This window comes from Perna viridis, chromosome 3 (genome assembly GCF_037379345.1).
Source record: "Perna viridis isolate PV_CMFRI_1.1 ecotype Kerala chromosome 3, ASM3737934v1, whole genome shotgun sequence".
NCBI lineage: Eukaryota > Metazoa > Mollusca > Bivalvia > Mytilida > Mytilidae > Perna > Perna viridis.
In genome coordinates, this window is record NC_142447.1 from 53,705,157 (window position 1) to 53,727,025 (window position 21,869).

At 31.8% G+C, this 21,869-nt stretch overlaps 1 protein-coding gene across 2 annotated transcripts; it reads left to right on the forward strand.

Moving 5' to 3' along the window:
* Positions 1–1,535: 1,535 nt before the first annotated feature.
* Positions 1,536–20,269, forward strand: LOC148622903 (BLOC-1-related complex subunit 8-like). Of its 2 annotated transcripts, XM_088573224.1 has the most exons (7): positions 1,536–1,661; positions 5,664–5,750; positions 10,293–10,405; positions 10,755–10,819; positions 13,526–13,633; positions 16,174–16,260; positions 20,105–20,269. In XM_088573224.1, exons 1-7 carry the CDS (start codon positions 1,613–1,615, stop codon positions 20,151–20,153), a joined length of 558 nt encoding a protein of 185 aa, XP_088429350.1. In that variant the 5' UTR covers positions 1,536–1,612; the 3' UTR covers positions 20,154–20,269. The 2 variants fall into 2 exon arrangements, with proteins under 2 accessions (XP_088429350.1, XP_088429351.1); XM_088573225.1 differs by lacking the exon at positions 16,174–16,260.
* Positions 20,270–21,869: the final 1,600 nt, after the last annotated feature.

Genomic DNA, 21,869 nt, shown 5'->3' on the forward strand with positions numbered 1-21,869 from the left:
GTGCTGGTTCATCAGGAGAGCACTTTATCAAACATGTGTATGCTTGGAAGAATGTTTACCAGCCGTACTTTCAATGCCCATTTAATGTTACTTGGGGGTATCTAGGTAGCCATCAATCAATCAACTAACCATTCAGTCAAAAATACATTTCTTGAGTTGTTGTCTCTTTGACATATTCTCCATTTCTTTTCCTATTCACATATTTACATGAATATGCTGTTTATTTGATAGAAATAAATGTTTTCCAATACTTACTTGTCTTTTCATTTTTGTGTTTGTAAATGCTGGTAAGTAGTTGCTATCTACAAGTAATAACTGGAAATAAAAACTTAGTGTTCATTTTCTTATACTTTTAATGGTAAGACAAATTACATCATAGTAATGTAGACAATATTAAGATGTAACAATAGATGAGTAGGTAAACCTTCATGTTGAAAAACATCCACTTCTTGCATTATTCGAAAGATAACGATTGAATATAAGTAAATTTATAGTTTTCAAATCGATTTGAAGATATTTGACTTGAAGTAATTTTCATGATACAATCAGTCAACTTTCTGTTCTAAAAATAAATTCAGATATTTCCGTACATGACTGATTTCATTTGCATAAAAAAATTTAAAAAATCGTCACAGAAATTCATAAAACGTGATAAGATTGAATAAAAATTTGAAATTGAATCGTATGCGTATCGGCAGTCAACTTTCTATTCTAAAAATAAATAACCTACTCGCAAGTTCACGATTTGGACATATTTTAAGTCAATTTAATGAAGTACAAATAGCAAGTACCGAGTGGAATCTCTGTTGAAGAACGAGGTTATAGAACAATTCTGCTTTGCAACTTTCTGGTTTTCACTCTGAAGTTGATCAAGACGTCTCTTGTACGAAGGCATTGCTGTCGAATTACGATTATGAAACTTTATCAAAAAGACTCGCATTTTATTAGTATCTTCGGCTTGGTTGACATTTTGAGTGAGAAGCACGCTCGAAAAAACCGTTAAAATGTGATCAAGAAATTAATCCCAAGCCCATTAACAGTGACTGTACAAACAGCGACATCAAAGGATTAAATTAGTTAAATTGTAATTTGACCTCACTATATGATAATTGATTAACGACCCAAGCTCTCCCGTTACAAATGTACCTATTTTAAAAAATATCATACACAGGTTTATGTATGTTTTTTGACTGTATTGAAAATTTTAAATTGCGTGCCATGTTTTGTTTTCTTGAAAGAAACGTAGAAACTTAAAAGTAAAAAGAACAAAATTTTACAGCGTCGGCTATCTTTTATTAAAAGATAGTACTTGTTTAATTTATCATAAAAATATTTATAAAATCATTTTGTTTCCATATTTGAGTTATTATGTGTGTTCTAAGACTTGTCCGCTTGCTTTTTGATGCTGTTTATTCTATGCCCAGGAGATATACGAAATACTGGGTATAGTATACGTTATGGAACATATTTAACTCCTTGATCTCACACTTTGATTGGATGTTCGTGGCAAAAACATCAACCGTATTTCCCGGATAACATTCCAAAATTATAAAAGATCGTAAACTTCCGCCTTTCAAGCAGTAGTCAGTATTTTTAAACTGGCAAAACTTGTATGGATAATGCGTTTTCTTACACTCAGTATCATTTAAAAACAATGCATGGTAATACTATATACTTTGATCATTCACTCTATGGATTGTATTCGATGAATGTCTGTATTGAGCTGTCAGAATTGCTGTCATGACTATAGACTATAGTGTATAACAGTATATTGTTGCAGGTTCTTTCTACAGTGTTAATTACTGTTTAATAGTTTTTGAATTGATTTGCCTTTAAAGGTAAATCTAATCATTTTTTTATAATATGAGACAGGTATAACTTGTAAGTGGATGAAGTTGAACGCATTAATATTAAATATGTTAAGTAGCACTCCAGGTAAGAATGATGCAAAATGTGATTCATTAATTTAAAGCCTATATTTGATGTCACATACAGCATATTTTTTTATTTGAAGCTTTATTTTTTTAACTGTCGGGACTTACTGCTAGAGTTGTCTCTCTTTTATTTAATCTGAAGATAGTTCGCACATATGCGTGACATGATAGTACCAACGAGTCGTTTATTGGATGAAAATGTGCGTAACAAATCCTTACGGGAAAATCCTATACTAATATACGCTATGTTGGTTTCTACGAAACAATTTGTTTACAAATGAATTTCGTAAGTTCCCGTCAAACTCCGGTGACAATCGTCTGCTTGATCAACTTCTCCGCATTGTACGTTGCTCGTGCAGAATAAATTTGAAATACCTGAACTAACGCAGAAATCCATTCTGGGTTCTTCAGTTTTTGGACAAACCATTTAAATGTCAACAACATCTCCTAGCAACCCAAATCACTGTAAACATGACCGACTTTTGACAATGTAAATATTGGGATTAAGAATTAAAATCTCACCGGAATTTAACGATTCAATGTTTAGGGAGAAGCCGTTCGGCTAAACGAATAAACAAGTCATTTAAGGCAATTTAAACAATGGTATGTGTCAATTAAGTCGTAGAAAATACTTATATTCATATTTTTACAGTATCTTATTTATGTGATGCCGAGTATACATATTTTTGTTTTTGACATTTTGTTTAAAATTTTATAGCTTACAGAAATTAACGTGTGGCTTTTTATATAAACCATGCTCTTAGGAGATAAAAATTATATAGAATGTACTGTAGAATTCAAAATTAAGGGAGATAACTCTGTAAATGACATTAAAATGCAATAGAAACTTCGATTTTCAATGTGGATTATTTCCTATGAGCAGACAGGTTGGAATGAATGATAATTTCATTATGTTGCCTTTTATGAGGTGTATCGCATATTACAGAATTTGCATGATTCTTACAAATACTGCTACTTAATACAAGGAAGGTGAACATACATGTAGATGCTCCTGAAGAAACATCAATTCAAAACATCATATTTTTTTTCAGCCCTGATATATAACATTATTCTTATCAACTTCAAAAATGGAAAAATTTGTTAGGATATACAATTTTTATTGTTCTAATGAATACCTGCCAACTTCCAAAAGTGCTGTGTGGTGTCATGACCCAATATTGAGAATTAAAATGTTGGGTCACATGTGAGCTATTGCCATCACTTGGCGTCCGCCGTCATCGTCGTTATTAACAATTTTTCAAAACTCTTCTCTGAAACTACTTGGTATGATGTTCCTTAGGGTATCATGCATAGAACTGATGTGGGGATTTTTTGATCCGTCGAAAAAACATGGTCGCCGTTACTAAAAATAGAACATAGGGTTCAGACATTAGTTTTTTGCATATATCTCCAAAACGGTTAGGTTTAGTCCATTTTGAAAGGGTTGAAAGTGTTCAGCATGATGAGATCTATCTGCGGTCAAATTTTCATATTAATCTATTAAGCCATGTTGGAGTTTTTGCTATTTTTAATGTTGTTTCTTTCAAAAATCTCCTCTGACACTATTTTACCAATTGAAACAAAATTGGTATAAATGTTACTTGGGGTATCCTGCATAGCATTGAAGTGGGTTTTTTTTATCCTTCGAAAAACATGGCCACTGTTACTAAAAATAGAACATAGGGGTCAGACGGTAGTTTTTCCCATATAGCTCCCAAACCATTAGGTTTAGCCAAATTCTTTCAATAGCTGAAATGATCCTTATTTTTAAGACTACAAGTCTTCAGGCATAAAATTTGTCAGACACCTTCTTATAAGAGCTATTGCCCCTGACAGGGGAAAATGGCAGGTTTTTTTGGGGTTTTTTTTGACAGTTTCCAGCCAATATCTTGGAAACTATGATAGATTTAGACTTTCATTTACTGAAATGATCCTTATGATAAGCCCTATCAAAGTTTTCTCGAGTCAAAATTGTTGAGCAACTTCTTGTTTAATTTATTGCCCTTTCAAGGCAAAATTCAACCAGGTGAGCGATTCAGGCTCCTGGGAGCCTCTTGTTTTTTTCCCCGAATTGACAATCTTTGCCTAGTTCTTCTTCTCTTTAGAAATCCTTTGTGTTTTCATCATTTTGCTGTGGTCACGTGTCATAACATGATGTCATAATCGGCCTAACTAATGAAGGGTTTTTTGATCTGTCGAAAAACATGGCTGCCATTACTGAAAATAGAACATAGGGGTCTGACAGTACTTTTTTGCATATTATATCTCCAAAACCATAAGGTTTAGCCAAATTCTTTCAATTGCTGGAATGATCCTTATTATACAGCCTAGAAAAGTGTCCAAGGGATCAAAGTTGTCAGACAACTCCTTGTAAGAGTTATTGCCCTTGAAAGGTGAAAATGACATTTTATTTTTTTTTTTAGTTTTCAGCCAATATCTTGAAAAAATATGAAAGATAGAAACTTCCAATTGCTGAAATGATCCTTATGATAAGTCCTACCAAAGTTTTCTTGAATCAAAATTGTTGGACAGCTCCTTGTTTAATTTATTGCCCTTGAAAGGGAAAATTTAACAAGGTGAGCGATTCAGGCTCCTTGGGAGCTTCTTGTTGTATGAAACTAGTAAAAATCCTAAGTCAGAATTCCTGTCTGACTGATGCTACAAATTGGCAACTGTTACAAGGACTTCAGTCTCTGCTTAGTGCTATGGTAGATCATATGGTACCCATTTAACAGAGCATTTTTTAAAGATTTTTGTGTTCTCACAGTTTCTTTTTATATCCTTTTAGAACAAATGTAGTTCTAACATTCATTGTATTAATATATATATATATATATATATATAGCTCACAATCCTCAGAATGGCATGTGGGGTTAGCAGACTTGCAGTGCAGTTCTGGTCACTGGAAGTGAAGGGTCTATAAATAGCATGGGAAATCCCAGTGTTTTCACAAGATAGGGGTATATTTAGAAATCATTATGGAGATTAGGCTTCACATCACAAGAAGAAAAATGCACCTATAAAATGTACAGAAATGTTTTTCCTTTCAGAAACTGTATAATTTTTTTACATAAGATGAGAACTTTTTTCACAGCACTATGAGGAATGGGTAATTTCTGTGTAGGACTATTTTTGCGTACGTTCCAAATGCTCATTGGTTGAATTGGTGGTCTGTAACCTAAACATGTGAGGTAGTCTTTTTATTTGCCTTTCACAATTTATGGTTTAAAACTTGTTGAAATTGTATGAATTTTACCCCCATTCCTGAAAAGAAACATGCTCCAAAGTTCCCATTGTGACTTACTTGAAACATCATCTCAAGATTTGCATATTATTAAAATGAAGATATGTAAGATATACAAAATCCCATCTGTACTCCACTGAAATATCAGCTGTTTTATTCTTCTGTCCCTTTAAGTGTTGCTTTTCTATATTTTTTTCTTATAATTTTTTTCCACTTTATTTGCAGAAGGCATCAGTATAAGAAAATAAGAATATGTGAATTTTACCCCCAAAAAATTACTTAAGAACTACTACATTGGTTTCCTGCAAATTGTTTGAAATCTATTTTAATTACAATGGCAAATTTACAGGAATGTGCGCATTGCGCATTTGCTAAAAACAAATATATATATATATATATATTATACATATAATTGTATGCTAGTTTTTGTTCAAACAGTATTAAAAAAAGTTTTTTACTCATTCAATACATGTATTTGTATCTAGGTGGTGATAGTCTTTACAGTAGAATGTCAACAGCTAACTTATTCAAGGAAGCTCAAGATGCAGAACTTGAATACAAAACTAAGAAAGGTAAATTTTCATGTAGACATATTTCTGATGAATCATTTTCTTGTGTGCAACACGTGTCATTTACTAACTTTTGTACTTAATAATTCCCTCAAAAAACATTAAAGATTTTAATTAAATTTTGGCTGACATGAAAATAAGAATCATTAATTACATACATGTATAACAGGATTCTTGTTAAGGTGCGTACACATGTCCTGGACACAAGAAAAACTAGCTGGACATGCTTAGTGAAAACATCCTGCGTCCATGGGACGCATCTTCACAATATCAGCTGCATCCTAATATCAGTAATTTATTTAAAAATCATTAAAACAATCCTAAAAATCGTGAAAAAAATCTTTTCTTTGACAACCAGACAACCGGAAGTTTACAAAGTTAATTCTGTATTTCAATATTTTTATTTGTTCCAACACATTTACAGTAAATGGTCATAACACAAATAATAGAAACAAAGTATGTAATTTCTGACAACAACAACAAAGAAAAAATAAAGATATAAAGTTTGATTAACATAGGAACCTGCGCGGCAATGACTCAATTATGCCCCCCCAAAAAACGTAGTAAGAATATGCGAGAAGTGACAAAATAAAGTGCAAATAGACATCATAGAAAGAGTGGTTGTAAATAATAACAGTACAATCTGGGGTTTAATATTAATTATTTTGAAAACCGAGAGTCTGAACAACTCATTATCTCAACAATTTAATTTAGTGGTCTTGACATTTACTGACATATTCAATGAAAGCCTTGAGGACTATTGAGCTGTTATTCAAAACAAATTGTCTTTTGTTTTCTGTTAATGAGTTTTCATTATTACTTTTAAGCTTAGTAATTAGTTCTTTTCCATGTGAATTGTAGGTTGGGCAATGAATAAAAGTGCAATTCATCTTCAATTTGCCCAGCGGTACATTTTGTGCAAATTCTGTTATTTTGAGGGATATTTTATAGCGACCTATTGCTAGAGGGTGGCTGGCACTTATTCTATATTTACAAATTGTTGACCTCAATGAAATCATTTGAAGTTTCATCCAACATTTTTTACCGGAAAAAGTAAAATACAGGTAAATTTAAACTATCAAACCCTCTTGAGGACCCCATATTCCCTAAATTTAATTGACGTTGTTTTAGTCTAATAATTAAATGTTGGAGAAACGTGAATAAACCATTATGATATTGGATGTACAGTTTAAACCTAACCCGAATAATTCAGTCGTTATAATTCCACTCATTATCGATGAAGTATCGAGTTAGAATTAACCAGGTAAATAATCTCCGATGAGCAATCAGCTGACTATGGTTTGACAATTGGAAAATGAACCCTGATTGGACATACCACTATTTTGTGAATTTCTACTCCACACTGAATTTGAAAATGCTGTCATTTTAAGTTATTTAACAGGTCTCAAATTTGTAGAACCACGTGTGTAAACAAATTTTAAAATTATCACTGTTGTACAAAATGAGTTACCTCCCCTGCAGTCTTCACATTTCCTGTAAGTTCAATAGTGCATTATTTTTCCCATAAATTTTGTTTGCAATAATCAAAAGAAATCCTATTCCTATAAAATTGTGATGACTTTGGAAATCCAGTATCAACTTGGTTGAATATTTGTTACATTTCCTCATACACTGCACCTCTTGATATTTAAAGAAAAGTTGAAGACAATGGACAATATTTATTAAGACAAACACAATTACATGGAATGGTAATGGCATAGTATAATACAAAACAAAGTGCAAATAAATATAATATGACATGTTAATATGAACAACAATTTGATCAAGGTGCAACAGTGGTGTTCAATTTAATAAATTTATGTATTTATTCTGATTTCAAAACATTCTTTCTTAAATTTTGTAATTAGTTTGATTACATTGAATGAGCGACTGTTTAATAGGGAAACTAATTCTTTCATTGTAAAAAATGAATTAGAGACAAGATTATCAACTTCATTTAGTTTTTCTATGAATTTGTTTCTTTGTAGGTTATAGTGGGAACATATTGAGAAAAAGTGGTGTTCATCTTCAATATCACCATTTGTACATGAATTACATGTTCTATTATTTCTATCTATATTGCTATATCTCCCCTTTTCTATTTCTAAAGAATGGGCACTAATACGGAATTTACAAAGAATGGATCTATCAGATTTATTTTTACAAATGTCTGCATATGCAGGTCGCTTAAATGGTAAATGGGTTTTTCAGAAAAATGTTAGTTTTTCACTTACTGATATGACATTAGTAATATTTTGTCTAGTTTGGTCTAGCATTCTTTGTTCAATTCTGTTAATGTGAGATTCAATGATGTTTATCTTTAGATTTAGATAGCTGAATCTTAAATTATTCAACATATTTTTGATGTGAGACATCCATACACTACTTTCTTTAACTTTGTTAAAAATATTATGAACCAGGGAATTGGGAGAGTTAAGTATGTGTACTAAAAACTTCAGAATATTTAATTTAACTCTGAGGTGAACTCAGAGAATTTCTTTTACAAATTTTAGGTGTAAATGTTCATATGGGTCTGAGTCTTTGTAATTTTTAGCAGCTCCCCAGACCTCACTTCCATATAAAATAACATGAACTATTAAGGTATCAAATAATTTCTCCATTAACTTACAGGGGTTGTCTAATGACAAATGTTATTAAGAGCATTAATGGATTTTTGTAGACCCTCAGGTGTTTCTGATAACAATATTATATCATCTACATACATCAAAGAAGTTATTTTTAAATCAGAAATTGAAATGGGATCAGTACAACTTCTATCTAGTTCATCAGAGAGCCCATTTATAAAAAGATTAAATATGGTAGAACTAAGTACGTCCCCTTGTTTCACTCCACAAGTGGAAGGGAAATATTTACTAAGACTATCTGAAAATTTTATTCTGCATATTCTATTTTGATACATTGAATATATAATGTAAAAAAGCTTATATGGTATTTCATGTTTAAGTAAAATGTAGAAGAGACCCTCTCTCCAAACTGTATCGAAGGCCTTTCTAAGGTCAATGAAGGCTGCAAATTACTGAAGTTTCCATATATTTATTCTCAGGAAACTACAATGTATACAGCATCACACTGTCACATAATCCTAATTAGGCTGTCATTGATATATAAACTTGGCTTACTTGCTGTACTGTAACTCTTCAATTTCAAAACTTTAATCCTAACCCTCCCTTCTCCTGATGTCAATGGGAAGAAGGAAATTTCGCTAATTGTATTCTCAAATAGTAGAAATAAATTTGAATGTAAATGTCAGTTTTCTCATTTATTTTTTTTTAAATTTGATAAAACTTAGAAATTTTAATTAGGTTTGGAGGAATCCAACACAAAAAAGGGGGCTTACAAACTTCAGTGCATGCACATGTTGTTCAACTGAAAAAGGCACTATAATGCTAAAGTGATTGTCTCATTCATACATTATTAAATACACATTATGTATTGAGTTATGTCATGAAGCAAACAGAATAAGTTTGTTTTCAAATAAAAAAAAAAGAACTTGAGTTTACTCTTTACAATTTAATATGGATTGACTTGCATAATTGCAGTGAGAGATGGTTTGGTGTGACTGTATATACATGTATGTAGTACTATGTATGCACTAAAATAATGAATGTAGAGCTCGAACTGGTTTTAAATCAGGAAAAGGGTGGGACCCACCAAGTTCATCTGGGACTCACCTTTCCAAAAAGTAATGAGTCCCATGACTCACCATGTAAAACTCCTAGTGAGAACCATGGTATAACCCAATTTCTATATGAATGACACATACTGGTACATATGACAAAATATTTTTACAGCTAACAAAATAACTTTGGCGGGCAACATAAAGTTATTAGATATATGCCAAAAAAGGAAGGAAGATGAATGAAACATAATATATAATTGATAAAACAACTTTTTTCACTCTGGGAGGGAAACTCAAAATCTTATTAAACGATGAGATGTTAGCTGGCCTGTTGCAGGAAAATCATATAACGATAAAGTGTTCATCTTATCATCAGTGTAATACTGAAATGTTGTGTAATTAGGAATAACAACTACTGTTTATTCTCATGTCAGTGTAATTACTTGTTTTAATAAATATATTGTATATGTAAACTGTACGATTCTAATGTAACACATGGTGTTTTGCTTTATGATGTTACATACAAAAGCTTTGAAATTCAAATTTAGTTTCGTTGTATTTTATAAATTTGAGAACTTACAAATATAACTTCTCCAAACTCAATAGCCAAACAACTGATAATCCACTCATTACAATGTACATGTAAGAAGCTTTATTTACCCATGTTAACAGCCACTTATCATGCTCATTTACCACTATTAGAAGCCATACTTATTTGCTAAAAGGAGAATTTTAACACTCTGTATGGGCTTAAAAAAATAGAAAAGAACAAGGACCAATATGTCTGGTTTATTAAACATTTCTAAAGGTGACATGAGCACAAAATATAGGTTTAAATTTGAATAACATACACACATTTGTTGATGTTGTTAAGTCTGTAATGCTTTTTCTTTTGCAAATTTTAGTGACAGAGAAGGTATCTGAGAATCTAAATGTTATAGCCAATGAGCCATCGTTAGCTTTCTTTAGAGTACAAGAGCATGTCAGGAAGTCTCTACCACAGCTTGTAGAAACTAAGGTAAGTTCTGTCGATTTCTTAATGAAATTATGTCGAACTTCATGATTTCACAAGATAAAACATTGTAAACACAACTCCTTAAACTGCTTAATTAATTTTGAAGAAATGTTTAAGGAAGTTAAGGGATCATATATAGAATGGATGTATATGAAAAAAAGTAATAGTAATTGTTTGATGCCTTCAAAGGGGGATAATCCAATGTAAAGGTACAACAAATTTCCTTTGCAATTTGTTTTTTGTTTTTTGGTTTTTTTTTTGCATGATATTTTAAAGTACAGAAAAGCATGTTAAAATAAATTCAACTTTTTTTTTTTATAAAATCATTTCACTTAGTAATTGTTTTTTACAGCATGAGGTTCAGGATATACAACAAAAGGTTCAGGGTGCCAGCTTTGATACAGAATATGCCACAAAGTAATTATTTAAAAAAAAAAATATAGTAGATGCAGTTTGTTCCACATAAAGTAATTTAATATCATAGATGACTATACCCTTGCTTTGAAAAGGAGAAAAGGTAATCAAAGGAACAAAGGTTATAGCAGAAATCAAAGGGATGTAATCCAGGGACAAAGACCAGACATACACAACAAAGAACATGAAGAAACAAAAGTAAATGAGCAATTCCATTAAAAACCGGGAAATGTGTAGTGATCATGCTGTCCATTAGTCTGTGTGTTCCCAGTTTCCATTCAAAATTGCTGAACATGATTTGATGAAACACGAACAAATTTTTCCTCGAATGATGCCATTGCACACCTCCTATTTTAAATTTCCATCTGAATGGTTTCTGATTTTTCCTGATTCAAAACATGAACTTCATTCTTCAACCAAGGGTGACCATATTCTCATTCACAACTCCTAAAAATCACAGAATGGAATTCAATGAAACTTGCACATTTTATTTTCATCTTGAAATGCCATTGTATACATCTTTTTTTATATTTCCATCTGACTGGGATTGACTTATTCCGAAATTTTCAGAATGATGAATGAGTTCTTCATTAGAAATCTCTTCTTAGACAAATTGTAGGATGAATTGTAACCAAACATGGTATGAATGTTTGTTAGGATATCATTAACATTTTTTTGTCTGTCGAAAACAAGGCTACCACAACTTAAAGGAGTATGTTCAGAAAATATCACAATCAGCCCAAAAAACTAAAGTGTTTCAAATAAATTTGAAAATTGCATAAGTTACTAATTGAATATGTGCCTTTCGTGAAAAACAAAGTTTCATTGCTGTTAATGCATGTCTTGAACTAAAATGGTTGATGAACATAACACAAAATTTAAAATCTAGCTCATTTGTGCTAAAATAGCTTATTTCACGAGACATTTTTATGTAGAAGATATAGAGCGCATTTGTCGAACTCTTTGATATTTATACAAAAATAGCCTTCTGTACCATTACAACTCTTGACAAAAGATTTTGTTGTTCATAGCTTGCGCTCTGTATTTTTGGATTAAAAAACTACCCATAATCCACAGATTTTTGTGAAAATTCTTTGAAAATTATGTAGAAGTAGAGTTTTGTGCCCTCCTTGTTACAAAATTATCATGCAACAGCATGTATTTTCTGTATATTAGTATTCAGATAGTATTTTAGCTTTAAAATAGGCAAATAGAAAATTTCAAATAGTTGAAACTTCGGTAAAATAGTAGGCCAGAAACTAGTGTTAGTGAATTTACCCCTTTGGCGACTTGTTGAAATTACTTTAAAACCAAAGGGTTTAGCCTAATTTTCTAGTGTGGAAATTGATCAACATGGTGAGACCAACCTATGCCAAATTTTTATAACAATCTGTTGCTCAATGGCCCTTGAAGAGTAAAAAAATTACTATTAGAGATTTATTTTATAATATGAAAACTGGGTGGATAACTAAGATCATTGATAAATGATTCTTGTTACAATAGTGCAGCAAGGTCAAGAGTCCAGCTTTAGAAAGCTATAAAGACTATTTTCGACCAGGTGAGCTATTCAGGCTAGAGTCTCTAGTTTGGGATTCTTGATACAAAATATGGACTTTTTCATCTGTTGACCAAGAGGGAGTAGTTTCTCTGAAACTACTTATCACAGTCACTTGTTTTACTTACGTGTGCTGTATTGTGGGATATGATTTTAGACTTCACTTTTTATTTTGACTAATTGGTATCTGGGATAGGGGAACAGGGATATCCTTTAGGGAATTTTGGTTACAATTTCTTTTATAAGACTGCAAAAATTGTGGTCATATATTGGTATGGCACTGTTTTCATTGTTGTCTGTAGACACTTAGTTTTTTGTGCGATAACTTGAGTACTAGTTTGTTGATCTTTATAAATATTTATAACAAGGTTTCAAACCACAAAAGGAAGGTTTGTATTGATTTTGGGGATTATGGTCCCAACTTTTATAGTAGCATCAGGGACCAAAAAGGGTCCTAAAACAAGCATGTCATGGAATTTCACTGTAAAACTCCAATAAAAGCATAGGAATGTCTATGATATTGTTCCACAATTTTAGTATGTAAAAGACTAACATGACAATCTCTGCCTGTGTTTTCCATTTGATTTCAGAAAATTTTTTATTTTTTGGTCTGATTTTGAAAATTCTGAATTGAATTTAAATTTTTTTGCAATATTTTGTCAAAACAAGTTGCTGTGTCCATATGAAATTGTGAGTCCCTATGCTTAAGTGTGTCAAAAACTAATATTGTGTCCAAACTTGCCCCAACTGTTCAGGGTTTGACCACTGTGGTCATATCATGCAGCATTACACAAAGCTCATTACTCTAGTTTCACATCAGAATTGTTTATATTTTTAATTTCATGCTGGAAGTATGGAGACAAACAGAATTTTTCCATATAACAATTATTTCAAAGGTTCAATGATACAATAAACCAAAATTCTATACTTTGTCTTGACATTTGGTTTGGTCAAAATAGTTCAGGGTAAAAAATAATTATTGTATATTTTTATGCATGTACTATATTGCACGCTTAACTCTTTTGTAATTGGTCAAAAATTAAAGATTACTTCTGTGTATCATTGACCAGTAAACATACAGTCTTCTTGCTAAAATGTCAATCCCCAGTTTACTGCTTCAAACTAATGAAATATGTCATTTTAAATCAAAACAGTGCAATAAAGAATCTTCAGAAAAGCAGTGTACATTTCCAGAATATACAAGATCTTTTGAAGAATGCCATGTTTATGAAACAGCAGATTGATTATCAGCAGGACAGAAAGTAAGAATTAAGGTGTTCTTTATCACATACTAAGTATATTACAATCTTCTGTACATATTAACTGTAAGATCATAACTAATACTAGCTGTAGATAGATTTTCCTTATTTTTTTCAAAGATGGCCTTGAACAAACATACTGTTAAATTTGAAGATAAAAAATATAGGTCAACTTAATTTCGAGATAATTGATCCTTAGTATAGGTGAATTTTTTTTTACATTTTATATAGATTCTGTAGGAAATTTTCACAGGTTTGCTTACTATTAAAAATACTGGTAGATAAAATTTATTAAAAAAAATTGCAATGGACACTTATCTGACATTATTTTATATTTCAAAGAGAATATTGGGGTTCACTGTACTTATTTTCTTGTAATATTAAAAAAAACCATATATTTCCCATTATTACCACCAATTATCTCCCCTTTGAAAGAGGTCTTGTAATTTTACCACCCATATATAGGTTTGTGCCGAAAGTCTTCTTGCATAATTTAAAGACAATTTATTGCATCTTTTCAAATTCTATTCAAATTCTATTTTCTTATTGAAAATACGAACTTCTGTATGATTTTGCAAAGATGACAGAAAAGAACGCTCCATGTAATAGGTTTGATCTACCTTAAAAAGATTTAGCCCAGCATTTGATGTATAGATCATACACATCCAAACTTATAAAGAAGATAAGGTAGTTTTTTGCTTTGTACAGAAAATCTTTTTGGGGGGACTTGGCCTCCTTCTTTGTTATTATACCCCTGCTTACATAAGATTCACAGTAGTAACTTTCTGTATTAATTTGTTACAAACTAGAAAAAACTGTGAGTAAAGCTCACTTGTTGATACCCTCTACTCCCCTCCCCAGTAGACCATATAGGGTAGTACCCCAGAAGTGATTTAAGCATTCAGGAGAAAAGAATAGGAGGTGCACAATAGAATTGTGTAATAAGAAATCCGTAAAAGTTACTACTGTGAATCTTATGTTTAAAAAAAAAAACATCAATTATAGAGATGTGGCTAATATTTTCCCCTTGGAAATTGAATTTTCTTAAAAATTAGTTTTGAAAGTGCTTTAACAACGACATTTTCAGACCAAAATTCTGCTTTTTAAATGACTGCAGTAAGTGTGTTGGTATTATGTTATGATGTTGTCATTGTCAACATTGTTAAGTTTTTCATTTCTGTACATTAACTTTGGTTGTAGTGAACCAATTATCAAGAAATTTTGATATATTTTTACCCCCCCTCCCCCCCCCAACAAGGGAAGTTAGGGGGTATATAGGTTTCAGCCTGTCTGTCTGGTCAAACTATTTTCTTAGCAGCTTGCAGAATTGTAATGAAACTTTGTGGGATGTAATATGACCTCATGGAGATGTTCATACTGTCAGGAATTTATGTTTGGACAAAAATTGTAGAAATGACAGCTGTTGAACTTTTTTTTCAGCAAAACTAGGTCTCATGCATTGCCGTTATCTCCTCCTCAATGACTTGCAGGATTGTTATGAAACTTAATAGGGTATTAAATTACCATATTGGGATGTGCATATTGCCAGGGAAATTATGTTTGGGCAAAAATTGTAGCAATGATGGCTGCTAGACTCAGGGGTTTTTCAGCAAAACTAATTCATGTCCACATTGGTCCCCAAATGTACAGGGTTCAACAGGCTGCAGAAATATAAGTTCTATTAATGGCAATGTCTAGTTTTACTTGCCGTTTGAGGCTTGCTATTAAAAATGGGGTCACCGGCCCTACCATTTTGGGTAAAGGGGTAAAATAGGTGTTTATTTAAAATTAATGTAGAAGGTTTAATTTATTAAATTCTTGTTTTCTTGCTAGGGAGTGAAGGTGGACTCAAAACCCTGATTTGGAGGATGGGGATGGACCTATGCCAAAATTTTCATAGGTTACTGCTATTTTTTACTGTGTATTTGCTTCTGGTTTTGTCAATATCTGCATTGTTAATTGATCTCATTAACTTGGGTCTATATTTCATTGGGTTTATATGAAAATTGTACCAAGGATTAACATTAATCTGACAAGTTCAAAAATCAGCAATGACCAGTTAATGTTATTAATGTTATCTACCATGGTAACTGGGATTTTATTTAAATTTGTTTTGGAAGCACTCTCATACCTATATTATCCCAGTGGAAATTTCAAAGTTTATTTTTTTCCAAATCTTACAATAATGAATATTTCATACAGGTTTAAGCTGGGGATACTGAAATAATTCCTTTTTTCACTTTATTACAATAAATGATTGTTATTATATTATTGTTATTTATACAATCAATAAACATAGATGGTCTCCTATCCCCTAGATATCTCAACATGACAAGAAAGGCTGCAGAAGTCATGATGTCTGTAGTACAATGTATAATTTGATCAAAGAACACTAATAAAGTCATAGAAAAAAAACACCAAAGCATCTGTACTCCATCTCCAAAAGCTACTTCTAAAATGTTCTGTATATGTCTTAACATCTTTTAAGGAAGCTGTCTCTGCTGCCCAGAATTTTTAATTTTGCTTCCTTAATTGCTATGTAGAGAGATGGACAAGGCAAGGTCAAGTATGTATATGTCTCTCACTGATGAACAAATCATGTCAGGTGATCAGTCATCTGATATGTTCAAGTAAGTAATCTGTCATATGCCTGCAATCAAAGCATGGGTAATGAAATATGTGTTGTGAATTGGTATCACAATTATATAACACATTATGTTGTCAGACCTGCTAAAGTGTGTATATACACATGCACGTGTAACTTTGCAGACTAGTATGTTTTACTTAATTTGGAAAAAAAACTTGAAAATAAGAATAAGTATAGAATATTTTTTATATCCAAGAAGAGGGGGTATACAGTTTTCCCCTCGTCTTTGTGTCACACTTTTCTCAACAACTACTCATTACAGTGACATGAAATTTTAACATATTCTTCCTGTAAGTACATGTATACCATACTGTAGGATCCATTTTTGGAAAAATTCAACTACAATAACCTGTTTAACAAAGACTTTTTTTTTACTTAATATTTTTGAAAGAACTTTGGAATTCTTCCTGTAGGTATGCTATATTATAGGATCAATTTTTAGAAAAATTTGGCAACTTTTTCTTTTACCGAGGACTTTGTTTATGTTGTGATTGAAAGCCATCACTCAATAACAAGGTACATTGTTGTTTCCTTTAGTGTACTTATTATACTCCTACTTTGAAGTGGATTGCTATATAGTTATCAGGATTTCCTTCGTCTGTCACCTTTTTTTTTTAATAATCATTAGATAATACAATTGTACATCTGCTTTCTTATGATACCCCACTTCGAAGATTAGGAGGTACAAATGTATACTGTTTTTAGCACTGTCAGTCATTCTATCTGTCTGCATTCTGTCCATTACCAGAACTTTCGTAACTTTTTCTCAATAACTACGGATTGTAGCCACTTGATATTTGGTATTCAGCCACAGCTAATGGTTCTATATGGTGCTTACGATTTTGGTTCTGTCAGACAACTATTTCCTATTTACCAACTGTAGAACAAATATATTTTTGTGGGGAAGGCAGGGGTATATTCAGTGAGTAATAGTTCTTGGATCCCTTGTTTTGGGGTTTAAATTAGTATAATATGGACATGTCATTAACTCGTATGGATGGAATAGGGAATAGGTACCTCTTCAATATCAAACAACTACTTTTAAATCACTTGTATTAAGAAAATTTCTAGGAGTGACTATTTGGTATTGCCATTATGCACCTGCTGTTTTTTTTCAAATTCAATAAATTTGTTGGTCACAGTAGTTTTATTTTCAATTTGCCATTTACTCCAATGATCAAAGGAACATATTCTTTAACTTTCAAACAGTTGTATGCTATTGTGCATATTTTTTTAAGTCTGATTTTTAATAAGTATTGGATGTATAACAGTATTTTGAATTCTTGAAAGTATGTGTGCATGTATGTCATAATCAAGGCTCTGGACTCATAATAGTGTAAGGGGATCTTGATGTGAGCTACATTTTTGTGTGCCTGCTTTGTATGCAATGAATTCTGGTGTTCTACATATTGTATGACATTTGAATAAGAACGGCTTATTTTTTACAGGACTTAAATTTTGTAAGTGACTATGCAAATTTTATTGTTGTCTTGATGTCGTTGTCTGATCATATTTCTTTTCTAATCTTTAAAATACATATCTTTGTCGTACTAAATTTTCATAGTAGAGAAAGCAGATGATTTGTACATTGTATAAGGATCATTTTTTGTTTAGTTTTGTATGTCGTTAGTTTTGTATGTTGTTAGTTGCACTCTTTCTGTGATATTAGTATTAGAATGTTTAATTTTATAGACAAGGACATTTTTCTAACACTGTCATGGCAACAATTCCTGGATGTAAAAAAAAACCTTGATCTGATTGGTTTAATTCATCTTTGCCTGTATATGAATCAAAACCTTTGGAAGCCCCTGTTCTATCCAGACCTCGAAATAATGGTGATGTGTCAGCTAAACACATAATAGAAAATACATTTTCCAAATGTTTTCCTGAAGTCTTGAACATGTTAGGAAATCTTTAATGAGGAAAAAACTTTTAATTATTAACTTAATGCATTTTTTAATAGATTTGAAAGTATTTTTCACTTGCTTATGAAAGTTACCGGTATTAGAAATTGCATTGTGTGTACTGACATATGTGTTAGAAAAATAGCTTTGGGATTTTCTTTTGGAAAAGAACAATTTTAATAGCAGGATTTACACTTCATCAACAAGTAAAAAAAATATGCTGAATTTTCTTTGAAAAAGATGACAGGTCATTCAGAAAATGGGTCATGGTTATTCTTATAATGTATTCTGTTGGTACTACATCAAAGCCTGAAGATGACATATGTAAGGTGCAAACTTCTATGCAATGTTGATTTGTGACGTCACTTTTTGCACAATATTCTCGATTTATTCCCCTTTGAACCATAGAACCCATATTCAATATTATACCAGATATCTGAAGTCAATACAGATGATCCATAGATCTATAAATATCTTAAGATATTAGAAAATCTTTATTACTTTTGAAAATTCAACCCATATTTATCCAATATTTCAAGTCCATAGATTTTCTTAATTTTTCTCATATATTATTTTGAATGAATGTATTTTTAGATAGAAATTAATTTTGAGATAATTGAAATTATTAGATATGCTTTTAATATCTTATAAACAAAGTTTGGGTCTCCAACCTTTTTTCTGGTTACCAGTATTTAAAAAAAATCCTATCCTGAAATTCCAATCTCATATCTATAGAACATTTTCCCCCTGTCTGTCTGTCATCTTGTCATTTATAGTTTTAGCTGAAAATTTCTTTTCAAGTGATTTAAGTACATCTTCTCTGTCTAAGAATCAGGCAAAATGTGTATTAGGTGTGGCACATAAAAAATATGCAGAGATTTTATTGCAATTTCCAAGTATTTATGTCTCATAACCTGCAGAAATTACCATCAAAGTACTTGTAAAGTTTGCCTTTTTAAGATATTGATAGATCAAAATAAATTGTACTGTACTGTTGATAAATAGCGGAAATATTTTCCAGAATTTTATATAGGCAGTCAAAAAATATCGACATTGCTTCAGGATAGATTTAAAGAGCTTTTTAGTTGTTTTCTAGTTATATCATATATATTTGAGGCAAAAAAGACCAAATTAAGACAGATTATGTGCCACCCATTGCTTGATTTTTACACAGAATGGTACTTATTGGAACACTATTTTCTCATTGAAAATAATAATTATTTGTTAACAAATTATCAAGATGCCCCAAAAGATGCTATGTAAAAGAATGATAAAATGACATAGACCATACAGCCATGATATGGGTATTTTTAACAATATTTGTAAATTACAGTCTGTACCACAATCATTTATTCAAATTCCTGTCTGGTATGGAGTGGGTACTTTCATATATTAATATGATTGATTGTTGGGGTTTAACACCCAAGCAGCAATATTTCAGCTATATTCAGGCGATGAACATGAAAGTGATGATAAAATGAACATGAATTGAAAAAAGAGATGGGACACAAGGATAATAGGGTCGACAAATTTTGATTGCCACAAGATAAAAGGGAAGGATGGGTAGGGTCGGGTAATTTAGCCTCCTGTGAAGGAGCGCGAAGGTTCCTACTATTGAATACCACAGCAGGGTTCTTTAACGTGCGAGGAACGTGGCATTTTTCCCAACATGGTGCACCACTATGGTTTGCAGTCAGGTTTTCCGTATTATAGCCTGACAACCTCTGCATGTAACATGCCAGGGGTACCCCATTCCACCACCTGGGGCACACATCCCAGTTGCTCTGTGGGCAGAGTGCCTAGCCCCCGGCTAGGTTTCTGAGCACTATTTAGTCACCTTTTACAACAAGTTTAGCACTGCTGCAGGCCTGTTCTTTTGACACCCAGACTTGCATATATTAATAATTGATATTTCTATTACAGTGAGCCAGCCCCACCAGGTCCACTTAGTGTAAATACAGGAGATGTGTGATCAGACAAGGTTCCAGGAACCAAGGGATTTGTGCAATAACATTCCACACACATATATATATAATGTAATTCTTTTGATATATGTATTGTTGCTAAATTATTAAAATTATTCTTTAAGGAAGTTGTTAGCTCACCTAGACTTATAAAAATAGGAGTTGTTATTTATTACCTAGTTATGCCTGAAATTATATACAAAAATGTATATTTATAAATTCATTTGGATCAAAATTTCAGGTGTGCTTTACTATCAGAAGGTTTCATACTATTCAGCAGTTGAGAAGGATTTGTGGATGAAAAACGGATATCCAAACTAATTAGAGGAATTATCCATACTCCATGAAGGGTAATGAAATCTAGGCAGCAGTCAAAAGGAAAGTTTGAATAACAAATAGCAACATCTGGGTTAAGTATGACATTTGATATCCTTATGAATTGAGAAGCTTACTAGGTTAACCCCACATTTCCCTTCCCTGGAAACCATAATTTTAGGAAACAACACAATTCAGTCAGCTGGTATAAAAACGAAAAGTGAGTCGTGCACAGCTGTATGATGTTTTTGTCTCTTTATTTTGAGTTTATAATGCAATGTTATTCTTATGTAGGATTTAACCAAATGAAAACTCTTGCTTTGAAACTATTCTTTCCCCAGTGAATTAATTTGCTAACATTAACTGGAAACATTCTAGTTATTTCCTTTAATTTGTCAATTCACACAACTAATATCATCACAGCACCATCCAATTGAAATCAGCTGTTATAGTAAAATCTATATTCCATACACCTCAACCACGTGATAGTTAACATCAGCTGGCAAGATCTGAGCAAGTTATCAGACTCTGAACTGAACACGATAGACTTAAATCAAACTGAATGTTGTACCATCTCAAATGTATCAGTGTGGTGAAGTGGAACAAGACTTCCCACACATTCTTCAGATGTGTACAAAATTCAAAGACTTCGGGAGACAAATTAGGGAACTCACGAAAAAGTTTTGTGAAAATATCGAAGACCTAAAGAAGATGGAGGAGGTGGCGGGCCACAGAAATACCCAAGAATACCCAAGTATACCTCAGAATACCCAAGAACCTCAAAATATACATAGGTTTTATTGTTAATTATAATTATTTTCTATTGGAAACTTATTGTTCGAAAATATTTGCTTATACAATGATTTGTGACTAGCTTTTGTTAGATGTTGATGATTTACTCGCAGGTAATATAATTATATTCTCAATGTAGAACAAACACAATACCGAAGATCAAACATAGATCAAATATTCGGTAAAATTTACTCAAACATTAAAAAATATGAAATTGTATAAATAATTTTCATATTTGAAAAACAATTTTTGTCTTAACATACGTTATCTCGACATGGCTTGGCGACCTTGGGGTCAACCAAAGACATTTTACTATTTCGAGTCAATGCATAAACTTGATGAGGTAGTTATCATTTTTTGCTAAGTTTTAAACTTTGAAACTTCTGTCTCACCAAAATTAAAAATGAATGCCATAATTGTTGTAAAATTTTATTTTTTTAAACCTGATTTTTTCCCTCCGTGTATCAGGTGGGGTTTGTTTTATTTATTTGGTGTATTTAAAACACACACACACACACAAAGCACGGGTTTTTCGGTGGATGCTTTGTTTTCCAGAATAAAATAAAAGATAAAACAAGTATAAACCGACTTATCCGAAACATGTATCATATCCCAGA